Consider the following 18,654-nt stretch of genomic DNA (forward strand, 5'->3'; position numbering starts at 1 on the left):
AAGCCTCCCTGTGTCTGTCAATGCAGCAGCCTGCATTATAATATGCCAGCAAAACAAAAAAAACTGTAAGAGGCATTTATGTATAGGTTTGGGGGGGGGGGTTGCCCCTCCAGCAGATATCATGCACATGCAGCCCACTACCAAAATCAGCACAATCACTTTTGGGACTTTTGTAATTTGTCCCCACAAAACACTTCATCACAGTTTCTTCCTATCTATTCAAAGGGCCTTTGCTGCATTATACCAAATGTAACAATTCACTGATAAATATATCTGTGTACTGGCTCCCTGGGAAAACTTCAGAAATTCATATAGACATGAGAGCTCAGCTATTCAGCAGCCCCTCTGCCTGAGTGATAATCCCTGGCATCCTGATACCTGAGGGCCAGACAGGTAAGCATTCCAGAAATAACAAACCCAGATGAAGACAAAAGGGTGTGATGAACTTGGCTGGGAAACGTAAATATCTCTTTTGTTACACTTGATGGGTGTTTGGTGGAGGGCAAGGAGAACCATGGGGCAGGGTCCAGGATGCTGAGATTACTGCCACCAGACCTCCCCTTTCATGATGTAACCATGATGTATTAGTGATGTAGTTTGGGGGGGTGTAACATGGGGATTAAAGGTAAAGGTAAAGGTACCCCTGCCCATACGGGCCAGTCTTGACAGACTCTGGGGTTGTGCGCCCATCTCACTTAAGAGGCCAGGGGCCAGCGCTGTCCGGAGACACTTCCGGGTCACGTGGCCAGCGTGACATCGCTGCTCTGGCTAGCCAGAGCCGCACACGGAAACGCCGTTTACCTTCCCGCTAGTAAGCGGTCCCTATTTATCTACTTGCACCCGGGAGTGCTTTCGAACTGCTAGGTTGGCAGGCGCTGGGACCGAGCAACGGGAGCGCACCCCGCCGCGGGGATTCGAACCGCCGACCTTTCGATCGGCAAGCCCTAGGCGCTGAGGCTTTTACCCACAGCTCCACCCGCGTCCCTTAACATGGGGATTAGCAGCTAATAAAAGTTTGGGGGCTCTTTTGTTTGGGGCTTCCATCTTGTTCCACCTCGTGGCGGGTGGGAGTCCTGTTGCGACAGTCTTCAATAAAGACCAAGGCTACTGGCTGCTGTTTTGCTCTGGTATTCCTGGCTGGTGTCCTTGTTTTTTGTCCAAGGGAGCCCTCAGATTTCTCCGTTAACAAAGTCCTTGGGGTAGCTGCAGCTGCCGCCCCTGATCTCTGAGTTGCCCCCCCCCCCCGCCGCCCGAAAGAGAAGTGCCTCCTCACACTGCCCCACAGGGGTCTGGGAAGCACCCTCTGGCCAGCGCCAGAGGCACCATTCACCTGGGGAGCTTATAGCCAGGGCTGCTGCAACGAACAGCTGTGCAAGCCTTTGGGAGGCAGAAACAAGAGAGGGCATCAGAGGAGGGAGGGAAGGAAAGAGGGGCAGAGGCCAGTGTTGCCCATGGCACCCCTGACCATCGGCACATTGGCTGAAAACCACTGAGTTAAGGAGCAAAAATAACATTCACTTTGGGTTTACTTATAAACCTGCAACCCTTTGGCACAGGCTTTGTGACCCACTTGTGTTTTACAGGACTGTATCCTGCAAAATAGGACACACAACCACATTACCTAGGCCAGGTGAGCTAATGTTGCAGCTCCCTGTATTTCAGTTTTTATTTATTGCATGCTGCCCTTCAGTTTATAATTACAAAGGTGGCTTCATATGACGAGAACAACAAATCCATTACAAAACACAATAAAAAAAAAACCATTAGAAAAATGCAATGGGGGGGGGGGAACCCAGTAATCAACAAAACAGCAGGATAAAATAGAAGCCGCTTCTTAAAAGTCCTCTGATGTTAAAAGCCCAGGAAAATCAAAAAGGTCTTTGCCTAGTGCTGAAAACATATCAATGTAAGTGTTAGGTGATCTCCCTTGGGGAAAGAGTTCCATAAGCAGGAAGGCTCTTTCCTCACTTACCACCGGCCAGTTATTTAAACACAGGTGATCAATCAACTGAAAACTCTTTAGTTGATTAATTGGTTGGGCTGCCACTCTCTGCCCAGGGAGGTTCCCACCCCACCCCAGGAAGTGTGGGCCCTGGGCTCCTAGCATGCTTGCCTCGTATTCCTTGTCAATCGCTTCTGGGTTGAGCAGGAAGTCTGGGTAGCCGATCATCACCATCATGTGCTGCAACTGCAAGAGAAGCAGGACTCAGATACCTGAGAGGCAAGACAGCTTGAGTGGCCTGCACAAGACCATCCTCAAGAACCCGTGAGCCAGATCGGCAATGCTGGAGAACCTGCTGTTACCTAAAAGCCAGTTTCCCAATGCATTTGCACCTTCAAAAGGCAGGTCAGAGCTTAAAGTGAGGGCCCTAGCGATTCCACCTCTCTTCCCCCCTGGCAGTGGAGGACAATAGCTATTGGTTTAGTGGTTAAGAGTGGTGGACTAGGACCTGGGAGACCAGAGTTCAAATCTCCACTCAGCCATGAAGCTCGCTGGATGACCTTGACCCTCTGAACCATTCCTCATCAGGCTTGGTTTCCAGACCCTTGACCATCTTGGTTGCCCTCCTCTGCGCAACTTCCAGCTTGTCAACCTCCTTCTTAAACTGTGGTGCCCATAACTGGACACAATATTCCAGCTGTGGTCTGACCAAGGCAGAATAGAGCAGTACTATGACTTTCCTTGACCTGGACACTAGACTTCTGTTGATGCAGCCTAGAACAGCATTCGCTTTTTTCACTGCTGCATCGCACTGTGGACTCCTGCTAAGCCTGTGGTCCACCAAGGCCCCTGGATCCTTTTCACATGTACTGCTAGCGAGCCAGGTGTCCCCCATCTTATATTTCTGCATCTGGTTCTTCCCTTCCAACTGTACAATTCTATGATTCTAACCCGACCTACCTCACAGGGCTGTTGTGAGGATCAGTGAGTAGGAAGACCATGTATGCTCCTTGGAGAAAATGGTGGGACATAAATTCAATGAATAAATAAAAATAAGAGGGTTATAGGAGGTCTGTAGCTGAGTGGAGCATCTGCTTTGCATGCAGAAGGTTTCAGGTTCAGTCCTCACCATCTCCAGATATGGGTGGCAGAGGAACCCTGCCTGAAGACCTGGAGAGCCACTGCCAGTCAGTGTAGACAGCATGAAGCTAGATAGACAGACCCATGGGTGTGGCTCAGTAGAAGGCAGCTCCCCAAGTGCCTACAATTTGAGGCACACTGTGCCAAACGCATCCCCACGGCCATAGCCGGGTTGCTTGAAGGACCACCTTGCCTCTTACACATCGGCCAGATCACTGTGATCATCTGGAGAAGCCTTCCTGTGATGGCCTGGGACTTGGGCTCGGACTCGGAACCAGAGGAGTCTCAGTCTGCACCGGATCCTTTGCCTCAGGCATCATCAGATCCAAGTCTGGGGCCTGATTCTGAAGAGTCCCATTCTGCACAGGTTCCTGCAACAAGCACCAACTGGGCCGAGTCAGGGGCCTGAGCCTGCCCTGGCTCCAGATGCGGGGATGACCTCGTTGCCTTCAGCTGGGCCATCACTTACAGCTGCTCCACTACCAGTTGGGTCAGGGGAGGCTGAGGTGACCTCTGGGTTTAGTAACCTACCGATGTCTCCTGAGCTGCAGAGACTGAGGTCTGAGAGATGGAGAGACCTGAGTACTTGCAGGAGGAGTGCTCGCCTTTGGGTGAAACAGGGAGGTGAGTCGCCGGGGGATCAGGACTGGCCGTTACCCCGACAAAGATAAAAGGCTGCTGGCCCCCGCCCCAGGTTGTGGGAGCAAGATTGCTGTATGCCAGATCCTGCCTGAGATCCTGTACCTGTCCTTGCCTGGTTTCCTGCCTTGGCCCTGTCGGACTGACTCCCAGCGGAACCCTTGGATCTGGACTGGACCTGGACTGCGTTTCTCAGGTCACCCCTGGACCCAGCACACTGACTGCCCCAATGTCACATCATCTTCATTTTGTTTCTAGGCACACCAAGGCCGCTTGGTGCGCAGCACCACCAGTAATTTGGAGCACATTCCCAATGAGATCAAACAGGCACCTCCCATGCTGATATTCCGTCAACAGCCATGAAAATGTTTTTGTTCCACCAAGTGTTTTTCGGGAATTAATTTGAATCAGCGTCAGTTATTTGTTCTCCTTTGGTGATTTTATACTTGTATGCCCTTCTGATTATTCTATAGTACACTGCCATGATAATTTTTTTTTTAATGAGCTGGAACTGGCAGTTCATAAATATTCTTAGAAACCATAGATGGATGGATGGATAGATAGATGTATAAACAGTGCCTTCCTTTTCTGCCTCCTGGGTTGTGAGTACAAAAGGTTTCTCAAAGTCATAGAATCCTAGAATCGCAGAGTTGGAAGGGGGATCCCAAAGGTCATCTATCCCAACCCCTCTGCAATGCAGGAATCTCAGCTAAAGCACCCATGACATATGGCAATCCAACCTCTGCTTAAAAACGTCCAAGGAAGGAGAGTCCACCACCTTTTGAGGGAGACCGTTCCAATGTCAAACAACTCTTACCATCAGACAGTTATTCCTGGTGTTTAGTCGGAATCTCCTGTATTGTCACGAATCCATTAGTTCAAGTCCTACCCTCCAGAGTAGAGGAAAACAAGCTTGCTCCCTCTTCCATGAGACAGTCCTTGAAGATGGCTATCATATCTCCTCTCAGTCTCCTCTTTTCCAGGCTAAACATACCCAGCTCCTTCAACCATTCTTCATCAGGCTTAGATTCTGGTCCCTTTATCATCTCACAAAGGAGCTGATATGCCTAATCCAGGCATAGGCAAACTCCGGCCCTCCAGATGTTTAGGACTACAATTCCCATCATCCCTAGCTAACAAGACCAGTGGTCAGGGACAATGGGAATTGTAGTCCCAAACATCTGGAGGGCCGGAGTTTGCCTATGCCTGGCCTAGCCCTTTCTTGACCTCTAGGGCACAATGCTCAATGTGTGGCTTCTGGGTCTGGGTAGATTCTTCTTCGGTTCCTCCCCACACAGCCCTGCCCCTCGCCGGCTGCCTACCTTGGCTCTAGCCGCCCGCCGTGTCTCCTCATCCATCCAGTCCAATTCTTCCAGTCGACGGTCCAGGATGTGTTTGATGTCTTCCACTAGCTGCTGCACCTGCTCAAAGGAAGTTGCCCAAGGTGGTATGAGTGAACATGGAAGACACACGCCGTTCTCCAAGCAATTCAGGGCAAAGAGATGTGGGGAAGACCCAGCAACCCAAGGCTAGCCCAAGATATTTTCCTGGGACGTCAAAGCACAGCACAGGGGTTGCAATGAGCCGCACACAGTGCTTCAAAACCCCCGAGACGTCTGCTTTGGGCAATAAAGGCCAACAAAATCTGCTTTCCTTCTGCCAAGGCACATTTACGAGAAAGGCAATAAAAAACAACAACAGATCAGTAACTACAGACCAATCAGTTTAATAGATAGCATTGCGTCTGAAGAGTATGCTAAGTTCCTTCTTTATCGATCAGAGGCTTAGGCCAAGGCAAACAATGTTTTTTTTCCAGAAGAACAAGCAGGTCTTTGATCATGGCCTTTATTGACTTGAAAGCTGCCTTTGATTCTGCCGGCAAAGATGGATGGTAGGCCATGTTGTCAAGTTCCAATTTAGATCTCGAATGCTTGCATCTCGTCGGAGCTCTTTATACTATTACTGATGTCAAAGTTAGCACAGCATGCCCTCCAACATTCCTCCAATGAAAATAGAGACAGCCTATTCAATAATAATAATAATAATAATAATAATAATAATAATAATAATAATAATAATAGCAGCAGCAACTTATTGTACTTATACCCTGCCATTTGATTGGGTTGCCCCAGCCAATTGAGGCAGCTTCCAGCACATAAAAAAAACTTAATAAAACATTAACCATTTAAAAACTTCTCCTTGACATCTGATGGGAGGGCGTTCCACAGGGTGGGCGCCACCACCAAGAAGGCCCTCTGCCTGGTTGTTCCCTGTAGCTTCACTTCTTGCAGTGAGGGAACCACCAGAAGGCCCTCAGAGCTGGACCTCAGTGTCCAGGCTGGATGATAGGGGTGGAGACGCTCTTTCAGGTATACTGGACCAAGGCCATTTAGGGCTTTCAAGGTCAGCACCAACACTTTGAATTGTGCTCGGAAACATACTGGGATCTAATGAAGTTCCTTTAGGACTGGTGTTAAATGGTCCCGGCGGCTGATCCCAGTCACCAGTCTAGCTGCCGCATTCTGGATTAATTGCAGTTTCCGAGTCACCTTCAAAGGTAGCCCCGCGTAGAGTGCATTGTAGTAGTCCAAGGGGGAGATAACCAGGGCATGGCACACTCTGGTGATACAGTCTGCGGGCAGGTCATTGCTACGCCCTCTTTGGGCCCCAGCCCCACCCACCACTGGAAAGTGGCCCTCAGAAGGCTGAATACGGCCCTCAGGCTAGAAAAGGTTTCCCACCTCTGGAAACTCCCAGAATGCATTTCCCCCCACCCAATCAGAACCCTGCCTGCCCACCGTCCGCCATCTTGCGCTGGCTCCTACCTTGGCCTTGCTGGCAGAAGAGAAGTATTCCTCCACAAAGAGAGCGCCCAAAGCCATCCCGAAGTGCTTGTTGGCCTGGCTCAAGCACACTTTCCCCAGCTCCATCTGCTTCTCTGCTCCCTCCATCTCCTTGGCGAGTTCGTGGATGGCGTCTCGGAAGGGCGTAGAGAGATGCTCGCTCAGCACCACCGCAATGCGCCACAGCATGTAGTTGTGGAGGATCCTGCAGCAGAAGGAGCGCAAACCGGTTTAGGAGGGGGCTCGGACGCAGCGTATCCTGGTCCGGTGGGGTGAGGGGAAATAAGGAACCCATATATGCCTCATTTCCCTCTCTTTCCCTTAGAGGCCCATGCTTTCATGTGCAGCAAAATCATTTTTCCGGCTGCAACACCTTAGTCGTCCACCAGCAGGACCACCTTGCATGTAGAAAGCTAGCGTATCAGGGAAATGAGTTCACATCATTTGGAGAACGGTGGGGAGCATTCAGACACGGAAAGCCACACCCTGGCACTCTGAAGTGGCAGTGTGGGAAAAAATGACTAATTGTTTTGTTTTGCTAAATGTATAATCTGGACTTAGGAAAGCACACCAAATTTTGGAAGAAAGGTTGATGCTAAAGGGCAGTAACAGCCACTGTATTGAGGTTAAATGTCCAATTAAAACCAGCAAAAGGAGTGGCCAGCAAGAACCACCAGCAAACACCTTTTGCAAACTGGTGCGCAGTGGCACACAGCATCCTGTATGCACGAGATCTTCTGTGCATAGCCTGAGGCGACTATTGTCTTTCTGGGACTCCAGAGATCCAGGTTGGAGGGAGAACTGGATCCATGCAGTTTTCTGTGGGCATCGAATTGCAGCAAGGAGACTTCCCAACCAGTTAGTTTCGCTCCTGTAGGTTGGCCTTGCGACCAACAGCCCTGTGAGGTAGGCCAGGCTGAGAGATAGCAAGCCAGCTTCCTCTCGGCCACATCCTTACCTGATAGGTGTGGTGTGGATAAGCTCAGACACCCTCTGCATGTAGTCTGTGGCCAGCAGAACCACCTCCTCATCCTCGGAAAAATTGTCATGGAATATTCTGTCAAGGAGCCTCTTCCATTTGAACTGGAGATTAAAAATAAGAGCTTCCCAGAATGTATCCCATTTCTGTCCTTTATATATATATATACTGCTTTTATTTATTTTCATGGTACGGAACATAAATTTCGAGAAAACAATTGTTACAGCAGTAAACAACGAGTAACTTCTGTCCTTTTGACCAGATCTTTCTGAATATGACTGGGTCTTTTTTTTTTTTACTGTTCATTCTGTGCATGAAAGGGGAGCTGGAGTCCAGCAACACCTGGAGGGCCACAGATTCCCTATCACTGTCATACGGAACAGGCAGCAAGTGGCTGTAACCAAATCCAGCCATTTTGGAGTTGATAGAGAGAGGAGCAGAGCTAGGACCCAGGGGAGCCTGGGCTCCTGATTGACTAAGGGGCGGGGCTATGGCATGGTCTATAAAGACTGTGTCAAGGTGGGTTGAACCCTCCAGTTAAAGAAGTGGGAGCTTGATTGTATCAGCCATGGACCAGACCTCCATGGCCCATGGAGTGGAATGCATGACCTGTGTGCGGAATGCATGACAAAGGAGTGGAATGCATGATCCATAAGTGGAATGCAGGACTCATGGGTGGAATGCATTCCCTTTTGTGGAATGCACAGCCCATGTGTGTGGAATGCAGGACCCATGGGTGGAATGAACCAGTGGGGTCACAAAACGCCTCTCATTTCTTCCAACTGCTCTCTCCCGGAGGGGGAAAGTGGCCCAATACAACTGCAAACCTACATGAGGTGTGATGCGCTGCAGTTCTCCCAGGGTCACCTTGTTGTACATGGAGTTGATGTCCCTGCGCAGGTCGTCGTACTCGGAGACCGTGATCTGAGAAATGGGAGAGGAAACAGGAGGGGTGGTTCTGTATCCTAACTTACCTCGCAGGGTTGTCATGAGGATAAAAGGGGGAGCACATACACTGTCTTGAGCTGCTTAGAGGGAAGGGGGGTATAAATGTAATAGGAAAGAAACAGAAAAAAGCCCACCCCCAAGAATCCTGGAAATGGCAGCTAGGTGAGAGTGATGTTAGAGATCTCAGTCCTCTCTTTAGGGAACTACGTTTCCCAGAATTCTCTAGGGAAAAGAGATGACAGCTAGGTAGTGCGCATGTGCCGGTTGGATTGTGTTTTAATGCAAAACGCACACCCCAAACGCCCTCAGAATTGTCAGCTAGAATCTCACGTTTTAAATGCAGGGAATGAGATCTTCAGAGTTTCACAGCAAATCTGAAAACCTGTGAGATACAAACGACTCAGCATCTTGCCCCATGTGACCCCCACATTCATCTCATTTCCCTCCAGCATGTGCTCACAGGAGATTGTTTAGGGCCGGCAGGTGGGAACTACAGGTGGACAGGTGTAGCAGCTCCCCTGGGACAATCAGCATCGCCCCAGGTGAGCTCTGTCCCTGCAACTAAGAACTAGGGGTGGATGAATCTGTCAATTTCACTCTCCATTTCCAACTTTTACAATCATAAGTTCAAGCTTGCCACGTTTCTGCATTGGTTTGCAACCTTACTTTTAAAAAATTCTCACAAAGATTTGTCACTATGTTCCCTGACATTGCAAGCAATTCCCTCCAAAATAACGCATATCTCCGTGCATTATTTTCATGGATAAATGCACATTTTAGGCATACTCCCTGTTACCAGCTGTATTTTCCTGCACACTATTTGGCTGGAGAAGTGCGCTGCAAAATTCAGAAATGTGCAAATGCCAAAGGAACACCATGTTCCAGTTTGCACATTGTTTCAGAATGCAAATGCAAACCAAAACAAATTCCTCCCCAATCCCTCCTTGGGACTACGAATTGCTCCAGAAGTTCACTGCTGGGGTATGATCTGACACAGGCCGCCTCTTCCAGGAATGGCCAGCCCTGGACCCCACCCCTCATTTATTTTTCCTCTCCAGCCCCGCCTCCACCTTCAGAAAGGAGAAGAGGAATGGGGCGGACTCACATTGGCCAGCCTTTGCTCCAGCTGCAGAATCTCGCTGGCTTTCTGCTCCACGTTCTCAGCGCCCAGCAGACTCAACAGCCTCTCCATGAAGATGCGATAGGCAGCCAAGATCTGCGAAGGGACGAAGGAATTAGCAGGCTGGGTTTGGTCAAACGGTCCTTCTTGAAAAGGCATTTGACAAACTAAATGGGCAGAGCTCAAATGGCCATTTTCCTGAGATACAGCATGATTTTATTTCTTACGCAAATATTGAGGAACACTGCCATTCCATGCCACCAGTATATGGCGATGTCTGGCTCCAGGTCGTGAGTTCGAGTTTCACGTTGGGCAAAAGATTCCTGCCTTGCAAGGGGCTGGAGCAGATGACCCTACAGTGTGCAAGACCTGCAGTTTTGAACCCAGGCACCCAGCTGATTATTTTGTTCTTTACACACACCTGTGGGTCCACAGGGATTCATATATTTTAAATCCCCCCAGCTTAATATTTACCTGTGTGTTCACCCTTTTCACTCACCTTTTCGCTCTCCTCATCCTGTCCCAGGTAGAGGGTCCTCTCGGACAACGTCAGACCATCTTGATCAATCTGTTGAGGTAGAGAGAAAATATGTCAGGCACAGAGGAGTGAGGGGTCCTCTTTCTTCCCATCCTATGGCCATGTCCATGAAAAACTTGCAGCACAGGTGGGGAACTTCAGCCCACTAGATATTGCTGAACTACAGTTCCCATCTTCCATTCCCATTGACTGTTCTTGCTGAGGATGGCCACGAGATTAATAACATTGCTTCTGGCAGAAGGGGAACTGCAGCAATATGGAAATGGTGGTGCAGGCAAGGAAGAGAAAAGGATTCCTTCTTTCGCCCCTAATTCATTCTGCCCAGGGCCGGTCCTACCCTTAGGCAGAGCGAGATGACTGCCTCAGGCGGCATATACTTGGAGGTGGCGGTGCCTCTCAGTTCTTCATCCTGAGTTCCTGGACCACAACTTTCAGTTAGAGAAGAGAGTTGTGTGTCATGCAACTTGCCCACCACTTTTATATCTACACCATTACTAGCACTGAAATAGAATTTAGTAGTCAGTTCCGTTAGCCCGCTCTCTGTGAAATGGGTGGGTGGGTGCTTTTTGTTCTTTGCCTCAGGCAGCAAAATGTCTTCAGCCGGCCTTGATCCTACCTCTTAACAGTGGAGGGGAGCATCTTCCACTGGGTCTGGTGACATCTGACCAGCCATACTTGGAGGCCTCAGCCTCCCCTGAATCCAGTTCTTCTTCTGAAGGGATGGGTTTCCAAAACCTAAAACCTGACTGGGCAGTCAGTCTGAAACGGGCCCCCAAATCCACATTTTTCCTTCTCCAAGGGAGCATTTCTAAAGTGCTTTAACTTGAGCTCTTGAGCCAAAACCCAGCTGTATAAACAAGTGCTCAAAGCTCTCTCCTTTATCAGTCTGTGATGCCTAATGAATGGCCTTGTCCATTCCAAAGTGGAGCAGGGATGACACATCTGGGTCTTATCTTACTTCCTGACCACAATGATGCACAGACCTTGTCCGGGAACGGTGCCAGGAGTGTTCTTAGTTGGTGACCTCCTGCCCCAAGATAAGAGTATAGGAACAGGAACAACCTTTTATGGTAAGGAATACCAGAACAGGAATATCTGTTTATGGTCATGGATGTCAACTTACGTGTATAAGCTGACGTGTTTGGATTCCTGGGGAAGGGGGGAGAGGGTGCCTGGAGGATATATATACTGCATGAAATTTCTCATTTCTTTGGACTTGCTGTGGACTGACCATGCAAATGCCTTCTGCTATCCGGAGAGCAGAATAAACTCTTTCTCTGAACCAAACGTCAGTGTCATTTGACTTCCTTCCTCCCGTCCGGGAGCAACGCAGACCCCACCAGTCGGTAAAGTCTAAGAAGGCTACACTTCTGGCCAATTTTATCATATCTATGTGCCTTTTCCACTCATCTCTGGGCCCTTTGCCCTCTTTCCTCTCCATGATATTTTCATTTCCTGTGCTCCAGCCTCTTGCTCCTTCTCTGCTGCTTGCGGAAGGTGCTTCTCTAGAGATGCAGAGATGGCTGGCCGCTGATGCTTAGTTTCTGAAAGGAGAGGTGCTGGGGTCTAAGCTCCTTGTCCAGCCTGCGCCCAAATCCCAGATTTAAATGTGCTCCTGTCCGTGCCCTACTTTATCCTCTTGAGGGCTCAAATAATGACCGTGAGAAATGAGACCTAATGATCACAGGCAGAGGAGAGTCTTAATAATCTGGTGGGAGAATGGATTACGAGATCGGGCTGCTGAGTTTTGGGACAGAACAATAGATGGCGGAATGGTTTGCATAGGGGTGGGGAGCATCTAATCATTGTGCAGGAGAAGGCACTCTGCACATGCTCAGGATTTACCATTTCTTTGTGCGTGTGTTTTGCTTCAAATGCCTAGCGCCCTTGCCAGTTTTTAAAGGTGTAGCGGGTTGCATCTCATCAATGCACAGGAAAATGGCACTCTGCAAATGTTCAGAGGCTACCAGTTTTTTGAGCAGCTGTAAAAATCTATGGTCAAATAGTTTTGCACATGAGGAAGTTGCAACTATTTTTAAAATTTTATTTAGAAAGATTTATATACCACTTAAGCTTTCCCCTTCTATCTAAGCAGTCTACTTAATGCATAGGGGAAAGCACTCTGTTCAAGCTCAGAGGCTACATCTTTTTTTTTCTCTGTCTTTTTTCAGATATTCATGGCTGACATTATATTGTTGTTTCACAATTTGGAAGGGTTCCATATGTTAAGTTTATTGTGGACTTGATGCTACTCGTGAATGCAATGCTTGTTTTGTTTTTTGCAGTAGCCACAGGACATCATCTTGATGAGAATGCCACCCCAAATTCTTGTTTGTATTTTTAATGTCAGATTTGTCCATTGAAATGGTACATTTGGATTTATATGGGAAACTAAAATGGGAAGACATTTTGATGAGGATCCTGCTGTGTGGATGCTGTGGGAAAACTTGCATCCTGCACCAAGTCCACAGTAAACACCTGTCAGGGCAATAAACTTACAGTGGTACCTCGGGTTACATACGCTTCAGACTACATACGCTTCAGATTACACACTCCGCTAACCCAGAAATAGTGCTTCAGGTTAAGAACTTTGTTTCAGGATGAGAACAGAAATCGGCCTTGGTGGCGTGGCAGCAGCAGGAGGCCCCATTAGCTAAAGTGGTGCTTCAGGTTAAGAACAGTTTCAGGTTAAGAACAGACCTCCGGAACAAATTAAGTACTTAACCTGAGGTACCACTGTATTCTATTCAGAGGAACACCTGCACCAGGAAGTCTTTCCCTCTAGTGAGGAACTTGAAAGGTGGATGTGTTCGCCTGCACACAAAGGAACTGGTGGGGATCTCAAGCCCAATATTCCTTGCTAGCTGACAAGCCCCACTGAGCCCACTCCTCCCTCCCCACCTTCAAATCCTTCTTCCCCACCACGGGATGCTATTCAGACAAAAGCCTCCCCTCTCAAGAAACAATCAGCTAATGGTGGCGGCAGCTTGTTGCCAGGAAGAATCAATCACAAGACCAGTCAGATGCCCTGAAATAATTGATTTATTCAGATCGCTTTGTTGGCCTCACTTGCTTTGAGCTCTGGGAAATGAGGTCCTGGGGACCTTAGACGGGGTTGGCAGTGAGAGACCTGCCAAGTGTTCCTGTTTTCCAGGTGCAAACCTAGATTTACAGGAGCCGTGCCAGTTTCTCATTTGATCCCGGAGCGTCTCGGTTTTCCTTAGCGTGTTCCTATTTTCACTGGAGAAATGTTGGAGGGTATGCAGTTATCTGACCCCCAAGCCCTCTGAAAGCAGCCCTGCTTAGGGAACGTTTTTAAAAAATGTTTATTGTTTTACAGTCGTACCTTGGAAGTCAAACGGAATCCATTCCGGAAGTCCGTTCCACTTCCAAAACGTTTGGAAACCAAAGTGCAGCCAATCGGAAGCCGCGGAAGACCCATTGGATGTTCGGGTTCCAAAGAACATTCACAAACCAGAACACACACTTCCGGGTTTGCAGCGTTCAGGAGCCAAAATGTCTGAGTACCAAGGCATTTGGGACCCAAGGAATTATGTTTTTATATGTGTTGGAAGCCGCTCAGAGTGGCTGGAGCAACCCAGTCAGATGGGTAAATTAGTAAATTAGTAAAGTTATTATTATAGAATTGTAGTCCCTATTTTCATCAGAGAAATGTTGTAGGGTATGCGGTGATTGTGCTTGCATGACTGCAATTTGGGCCACGTCACAGAACCATAGAATCGTCAAGCTGGAAGGGCAAGGCTTTTGTATTGTCGCTTCCAGTTCTCTGAGAGCTCCGACTGGGTTAAGGCCCCTGTCCACAGAGCTGCAGCCTGGGAGCACTGGACTCCATCCCTCAGAGAGCAACAGGTTCCGAGACTCTAGAAACAAGCGGTTTTGTGTCAGTGTAGCCCAGAAGCCCCAATTCTGAACATGGTTGTTATCTACATGATATTTGAGAGAGGAGGGTGGGGGAGAAGCCAAGCCTGATGAGGAGCGGCTGAAGGAGCTGGGTATGTTTAGCCTGGACAAGAGGAGACTGAGAGGAGAGAGGAGAGCCAAATATCTGAAAGGCTGTCGCAGGAAAGATGGAGCAAGCTTGTTTTCTCCTGCTCTGGAGGGTAGGACTCGAACCAATGGCTTCAAGTTAAAACAAAGGAGATTCCAACTAAACATCGGGAAGAACTTTCTGTCAGTAAGAGCTGTTTGACAGAGGAACGGGAAGTTGTGGACTCTCCTTCCTTGGAGGTTTTAAAGCAGAGGGTGGGTGGACATCTGTCCTGGATGCTTTTGTTGAGATTCCTGCATTGAGGGGGTTGGACTAGATGACCCTCAGGGTCCCTTCCAATTCTGCGATTCTCTGATTCCCAGTAGCTCTCCACAAGTCTTGCCCTCCTCCCGCCCCCTAATATTTTTCTTTTTCTTTCAGGAATTTAGCATGTGGAACAAAGCTTGTCCCCTCAGCAGAATATCCTCCCCCCTACTTATTTTTGGCCTGCATGTATTTTCGCACAGTACTGCATGTGCGTGTCAGGTCATGTGTTGAAGTTCTGGGTAGCAAAGGACAGACAGATTTAGAAATTCGTGTCTGTAGGTGTGTGTGACAAATTGCAAAAGGGTCGTCTGGTTAGGCTGCAATAGATTGCAATAGATGCTTTGAAGTCATTTCGGCACCAGGTGTAGGGGGGAAATCGCCCACCCCCGCCCCCTCCGTCCTGTCCTGTATTTTGCTAGAACAAAGGTGGCAACCCCGGGGCCTAAGTCTAAAAGAACAGAGCAAGGGACAGGACCACCAAACAGCGGGTGCAAGGCTCCCCCTGAAGGGGCATATTACAATATTGCTCTATATTATCCCAAAGGAGGGAGGTTTCTACACCAGCCAGAGGGACAGGGTTTTTTCTGCTGCTTAAATGTTACAGTAAAATGGGCCTCTCTTTGGAATGTCTGGCTTAGGCGGGTAAAAGATAAGAGCAAGGTGGAATGGGTGTTATTGTGGCCCCAGACGGGGGGAGACTGAAGACAAGGAGGCGAGTTGAAAGGGAGGAGGGTAGCGCAGGAGACAAAGCCCCATCTTATTGCTATTAGTATAAATCACATAAGGTCCGTATAGTTAAAGCCATGGTTTTCCCAGTAGTGATGTATGGAAGTGAGAGCTGGACCATAAAGAAGGCTGATCGCCGAAGAATTGATGCTTTTGAATTATGGTGCTGGAGAAGACTCTTGAGAGTCCCATGGACTGCAAGAAGATCAAACGCATCCATTCTTAAGGAAATCAGCCCTGAGTGCTTGCTGGAAGGACAGATCGTGAAGCTGAGGCTCCAGTACTTTGGCCACCTCATGAGAAGAGAAGACTCCCTGGAGAAGACACTGATGCTGGGAAAGATGGAGGGCACAAGGAGAAGGAGGCGACAGAGGACGAGATGGTTGGATAGTGTTTTCGAGGTTACCAGCATGAGTTTGACCAAACTGCGGGAGGTAGTGGAGGACAGAGGTGCCTGGCGTGCTCTGGTCCATGGGGTCACGAAGAGTCGGACACGACTAAACGACTAAACAACAACAACAACATAAATCACATGTTTTACATGTGAACACGTGTCGAGGTTCATGGCATGGAGAGGCTGGTGCAGGAAGGAAAGGGGGGGGCAAGCCCATGTAAGGACATAGGAAGTTGCCATAACTTTCGGTTTACAAGAAATCAGGTGGTTCACAAGAAATCAGGTGGTATTGTATTCTGCAAATCTATAAAAAGGGGGCACACCCTGACTGGGTGTGCAGGTTGCGAACTTATCGCTCTGTACCTTTGTTCTGCATATATGCACTTCAGATTAAATCCTGTTAATAACCTGCAAGGACGTTTTGCCGCTTTGTGTGAATCTGTGCTCCGGGGACCCAATAGCAGATGTGGTTGGTCCTTCACCCTCATTCTGAGGAGGGAGGAAAGGCCCCATGTCACTCATAGAAAGAAACTTTGGGCACCTCTCCTCTGCTCAGAATGGCAGGGGGGGGGTTGAGTATCTGATCCTGGCATCCTGCGATGCATTTCTGGAGCAGCGTGTCCAAGGAAGGAGAGGCTGAGCCAAGAGCAAACAGGAACTGAACGGAAAAGCAAACCTGTGGGTTTCTGAAAGAATATGGAGACCTTTCCCAGGTACCCTAGCAGGTCCTGGCAGGTATACTGCCCATCCCGTGGGCACCACGTTGACAACCCCTGCATGGGTTGTTGTTGTTGTTGTTCTTTTGCAGGCCAACCTTCTACTGCTTCTTGGTAGAACCTCCCCTTTTCCTCTTCTGTGTGACCCACACAGCTACAGCAGCCTTTCTCTTGTCAGGCTGGTAGCGTTACCCAGTGGGAAGGGTCGGGAGAAGTGCTCCCCGCTTCAGCATATGGCTGTCATAACCCTGACAGCTGCCTGCGTGTAATGGATGGTTTGATTCTCAGGCCCACTGCGAAACGTTGAATTCTCCGTGCAAGGTCAGAGGCACGAGCGCGGCTGACATCGCCGGGTAGGAAATGAGCCTGCAAGCTCCGACTTGGATCCCGTTCAAAATGTAAAAAGCTATGGAGGGGAGAGAACCAATATTATTCTACGAGGCTGTGATTAAGCCAGGAATGCTACAGAGACAGGGAGCAATCAGGACTGAGAGGCGTCCAGCCTGGAGAGGACAAAGGGGACACAGGTGAGGGAGAAAGGCAGAGAGTGATGAACGATCCCTGCAAAGCGAAAGAGGATACAGATATCTGCCAGGGGCTGACAGGGGAGCTCTCCTCCCCCCAATTGTTTAATCTCAAATGAGAAATTAAATCAGAGAGGGTTCCCCATGCAGGGCTCTTTGAATTATCACTGTTTGAAATTATCTGGGTTCACAGTGACTAAGAAATTCTATCTTAATTGCAAGGAGGGGAAGGGAAAAGTCAAAGCAAGAGTGAACACTTTTTTGTGCTTAAAATATTTCTCCTAATGCTTGATCAGGCCAATGACCCATTGGTCATCACTGCCTCCTGCGAGATTGAATCCCACATCATGCAGATATACTTTCTTTAATCTGTCCTGACTCTTCCAGCATTCAGCTTCACTGATGTCCACAGATTGTGGTGTTCTGAGAGCTGGGGGAAAACTTTTCTCTATAGGCTTTCTTCTTGGCATGACTTCCCTCTGCTCACCAATCACCCAGCCATTGACCCCCTAAAATGTCCCCTCCCCACCCCATGCAACTGCCAGGCTCGCTTGTCCCCTTGCCAGCCCCAAATTCCAAGATTGTAACATGGCACTACAAATCCTCCAATGGACCCTGCGTGATGACAGCCTTACATTTCTATGTATATAGGAAGATAGAGCAGGCTTCCTAGCTGAATTGGTACAGCATGAGACTCTTAACCTCAGGGTTGTGGGATCGGGCCCCACTTTCTTTGAAAGCTTCCTGCATTGCAGGGGGTTGGACTCAATGACCCTCATGGTCCCTTCCAACTCGGGAATTCTGTGATTCTCCAACCTGGAGAAGCTCACCAGCTTTTTTGGACTAGAGCTCCCAACAGCCCCAATCAGCACAGCCTTGCATGTATCAATAATAATAATAATAATAATAATAATAATAATAATAATAATAATAATTATAATTTATTATTTGTACCCCGCCCATCTGGCTGGGTTTCCCCAGCCACTCTGGGCGGCTTCCAACAAAGATAAAAAATACACTAAAATGTCACATATTAAAAACTTCCCTGAACAGGGCTGCCTTCAGATGTCTTCTGAATGTCAGGTAGTTGTTTATCGCTTTGACATCTGATGGGAGGGCGTTCCACAGGACGGGCGCCACTACCGAGAAGGCCCTCTGTCTGGTTCCCTGTAGCCTCACTTCTCACAATGAGGGAACCGCCAGAAGGCCCTCGGAGCTGGACCTCAGTGTCCGGGCAGAACGATGGGGGTGGAGACGCTCCTTCAGATATACTGGACCAAGGCCGTTTAGGGCTTTAAAGGTCAACACCAGCACTTTGAATTGTGCTCGGAAATGTACTGGGAGCCAATGTAGGTCTTTCAAGACCGGTGTTATATGGTCTTGGCGGCCGCTCCCAGTCACCAGTCTAGCTGCCGCATTCTGGATTAGTTGTAGTTTCCGGGTCACCTTCAAAGGTAGCCCCACGTAGAGCGCATTGCAGTAGTCCAAGCGGGAGATAACCAGAGCATGCACCACTCTGGCGAGACAGTCCGCGGGCAGGTAGGGTCTCAGCCTACGTACCAGATGGAGCTGGTAAACAGCTGCCCTGGATGCAGATTTGACCTGTGCCTCCATGGACAGCTGTGAGTCCAAAATGACTCCCAGGCTGCGCACCTGGTCCTACAGGGGCACAGTTACCCCATTCAGGACCAGGGAGTCCCCCACACCCGCCCACCTCCTGTCCCCCAAAAACAGTACTTCTGTCTTGTCGGGATTCAACCTCAATCTGTTAGCCGCCATCCATCCTCCAACCGCCTCCAGACACTCACACAGGACCTTCACCGCCTTCAC

At 48.9% G+C, this 18,654-nt stretch overlaps 1 protein-coding gene across 3 annotated transcripts in view; it reads right to left on the reverse strand.

The window, feature by feature from the left end:
• ECEL1 (endothelin converting enzyme like 1) overlaps positions 1-18,654 on the reverse strand; it is a 55,919-nt gene that overhangs the window by 20,452 nt on the left and 16,813 nt on the right. For all 3 annotated transcript variants that reach the window (XM_028731800.2, XM_028731795.2, XM_028731796.2), the window contains exons 3-9: positions 10,111-10,179; positions 9,597-9,707; positions 8,375-8,467; positions 7,523-7,647; positions 6,547-6,769; positions 5,044-5,142; positions 2,114-2,188 (exon numbers count right to left, since the gene is read on the reverse strand). In XM_028731800.2, the coding sequence (XP_028587633.1) occupies positions 2,114-2,188; positions 5,044-5,142; positions 6,547-6,769; positions 7,523-7,647; positions 8,375-8,467; positions 9,597-9,707; positions 10,111-10,179 (795 nt within the window). The remainder of the gene's footprint in view (positions 1-2,113; positions 2,189-5,043; positions 5,143-6,546; positions 6,770-7,522; positions 7,648-8,374; positions 8,468-9,596; positions 9,708-10,110; positions 10,180-18,654) is intronic.

Source organism: Podarcis muralis, chromosome 6 (assembly GCF_964188315.1).
Source record: "Podarcis muralis chromosome 6, rPodMur119.hap1.1, whole genome shotgun sequence".
NCBI classification, from domain to species: domain Eukaryota; kingdom Metazoa; phylum Chordata; class Lepidosauria; order Squamata; family Lacertidae; genus Podarcis; species Podarcis muralis.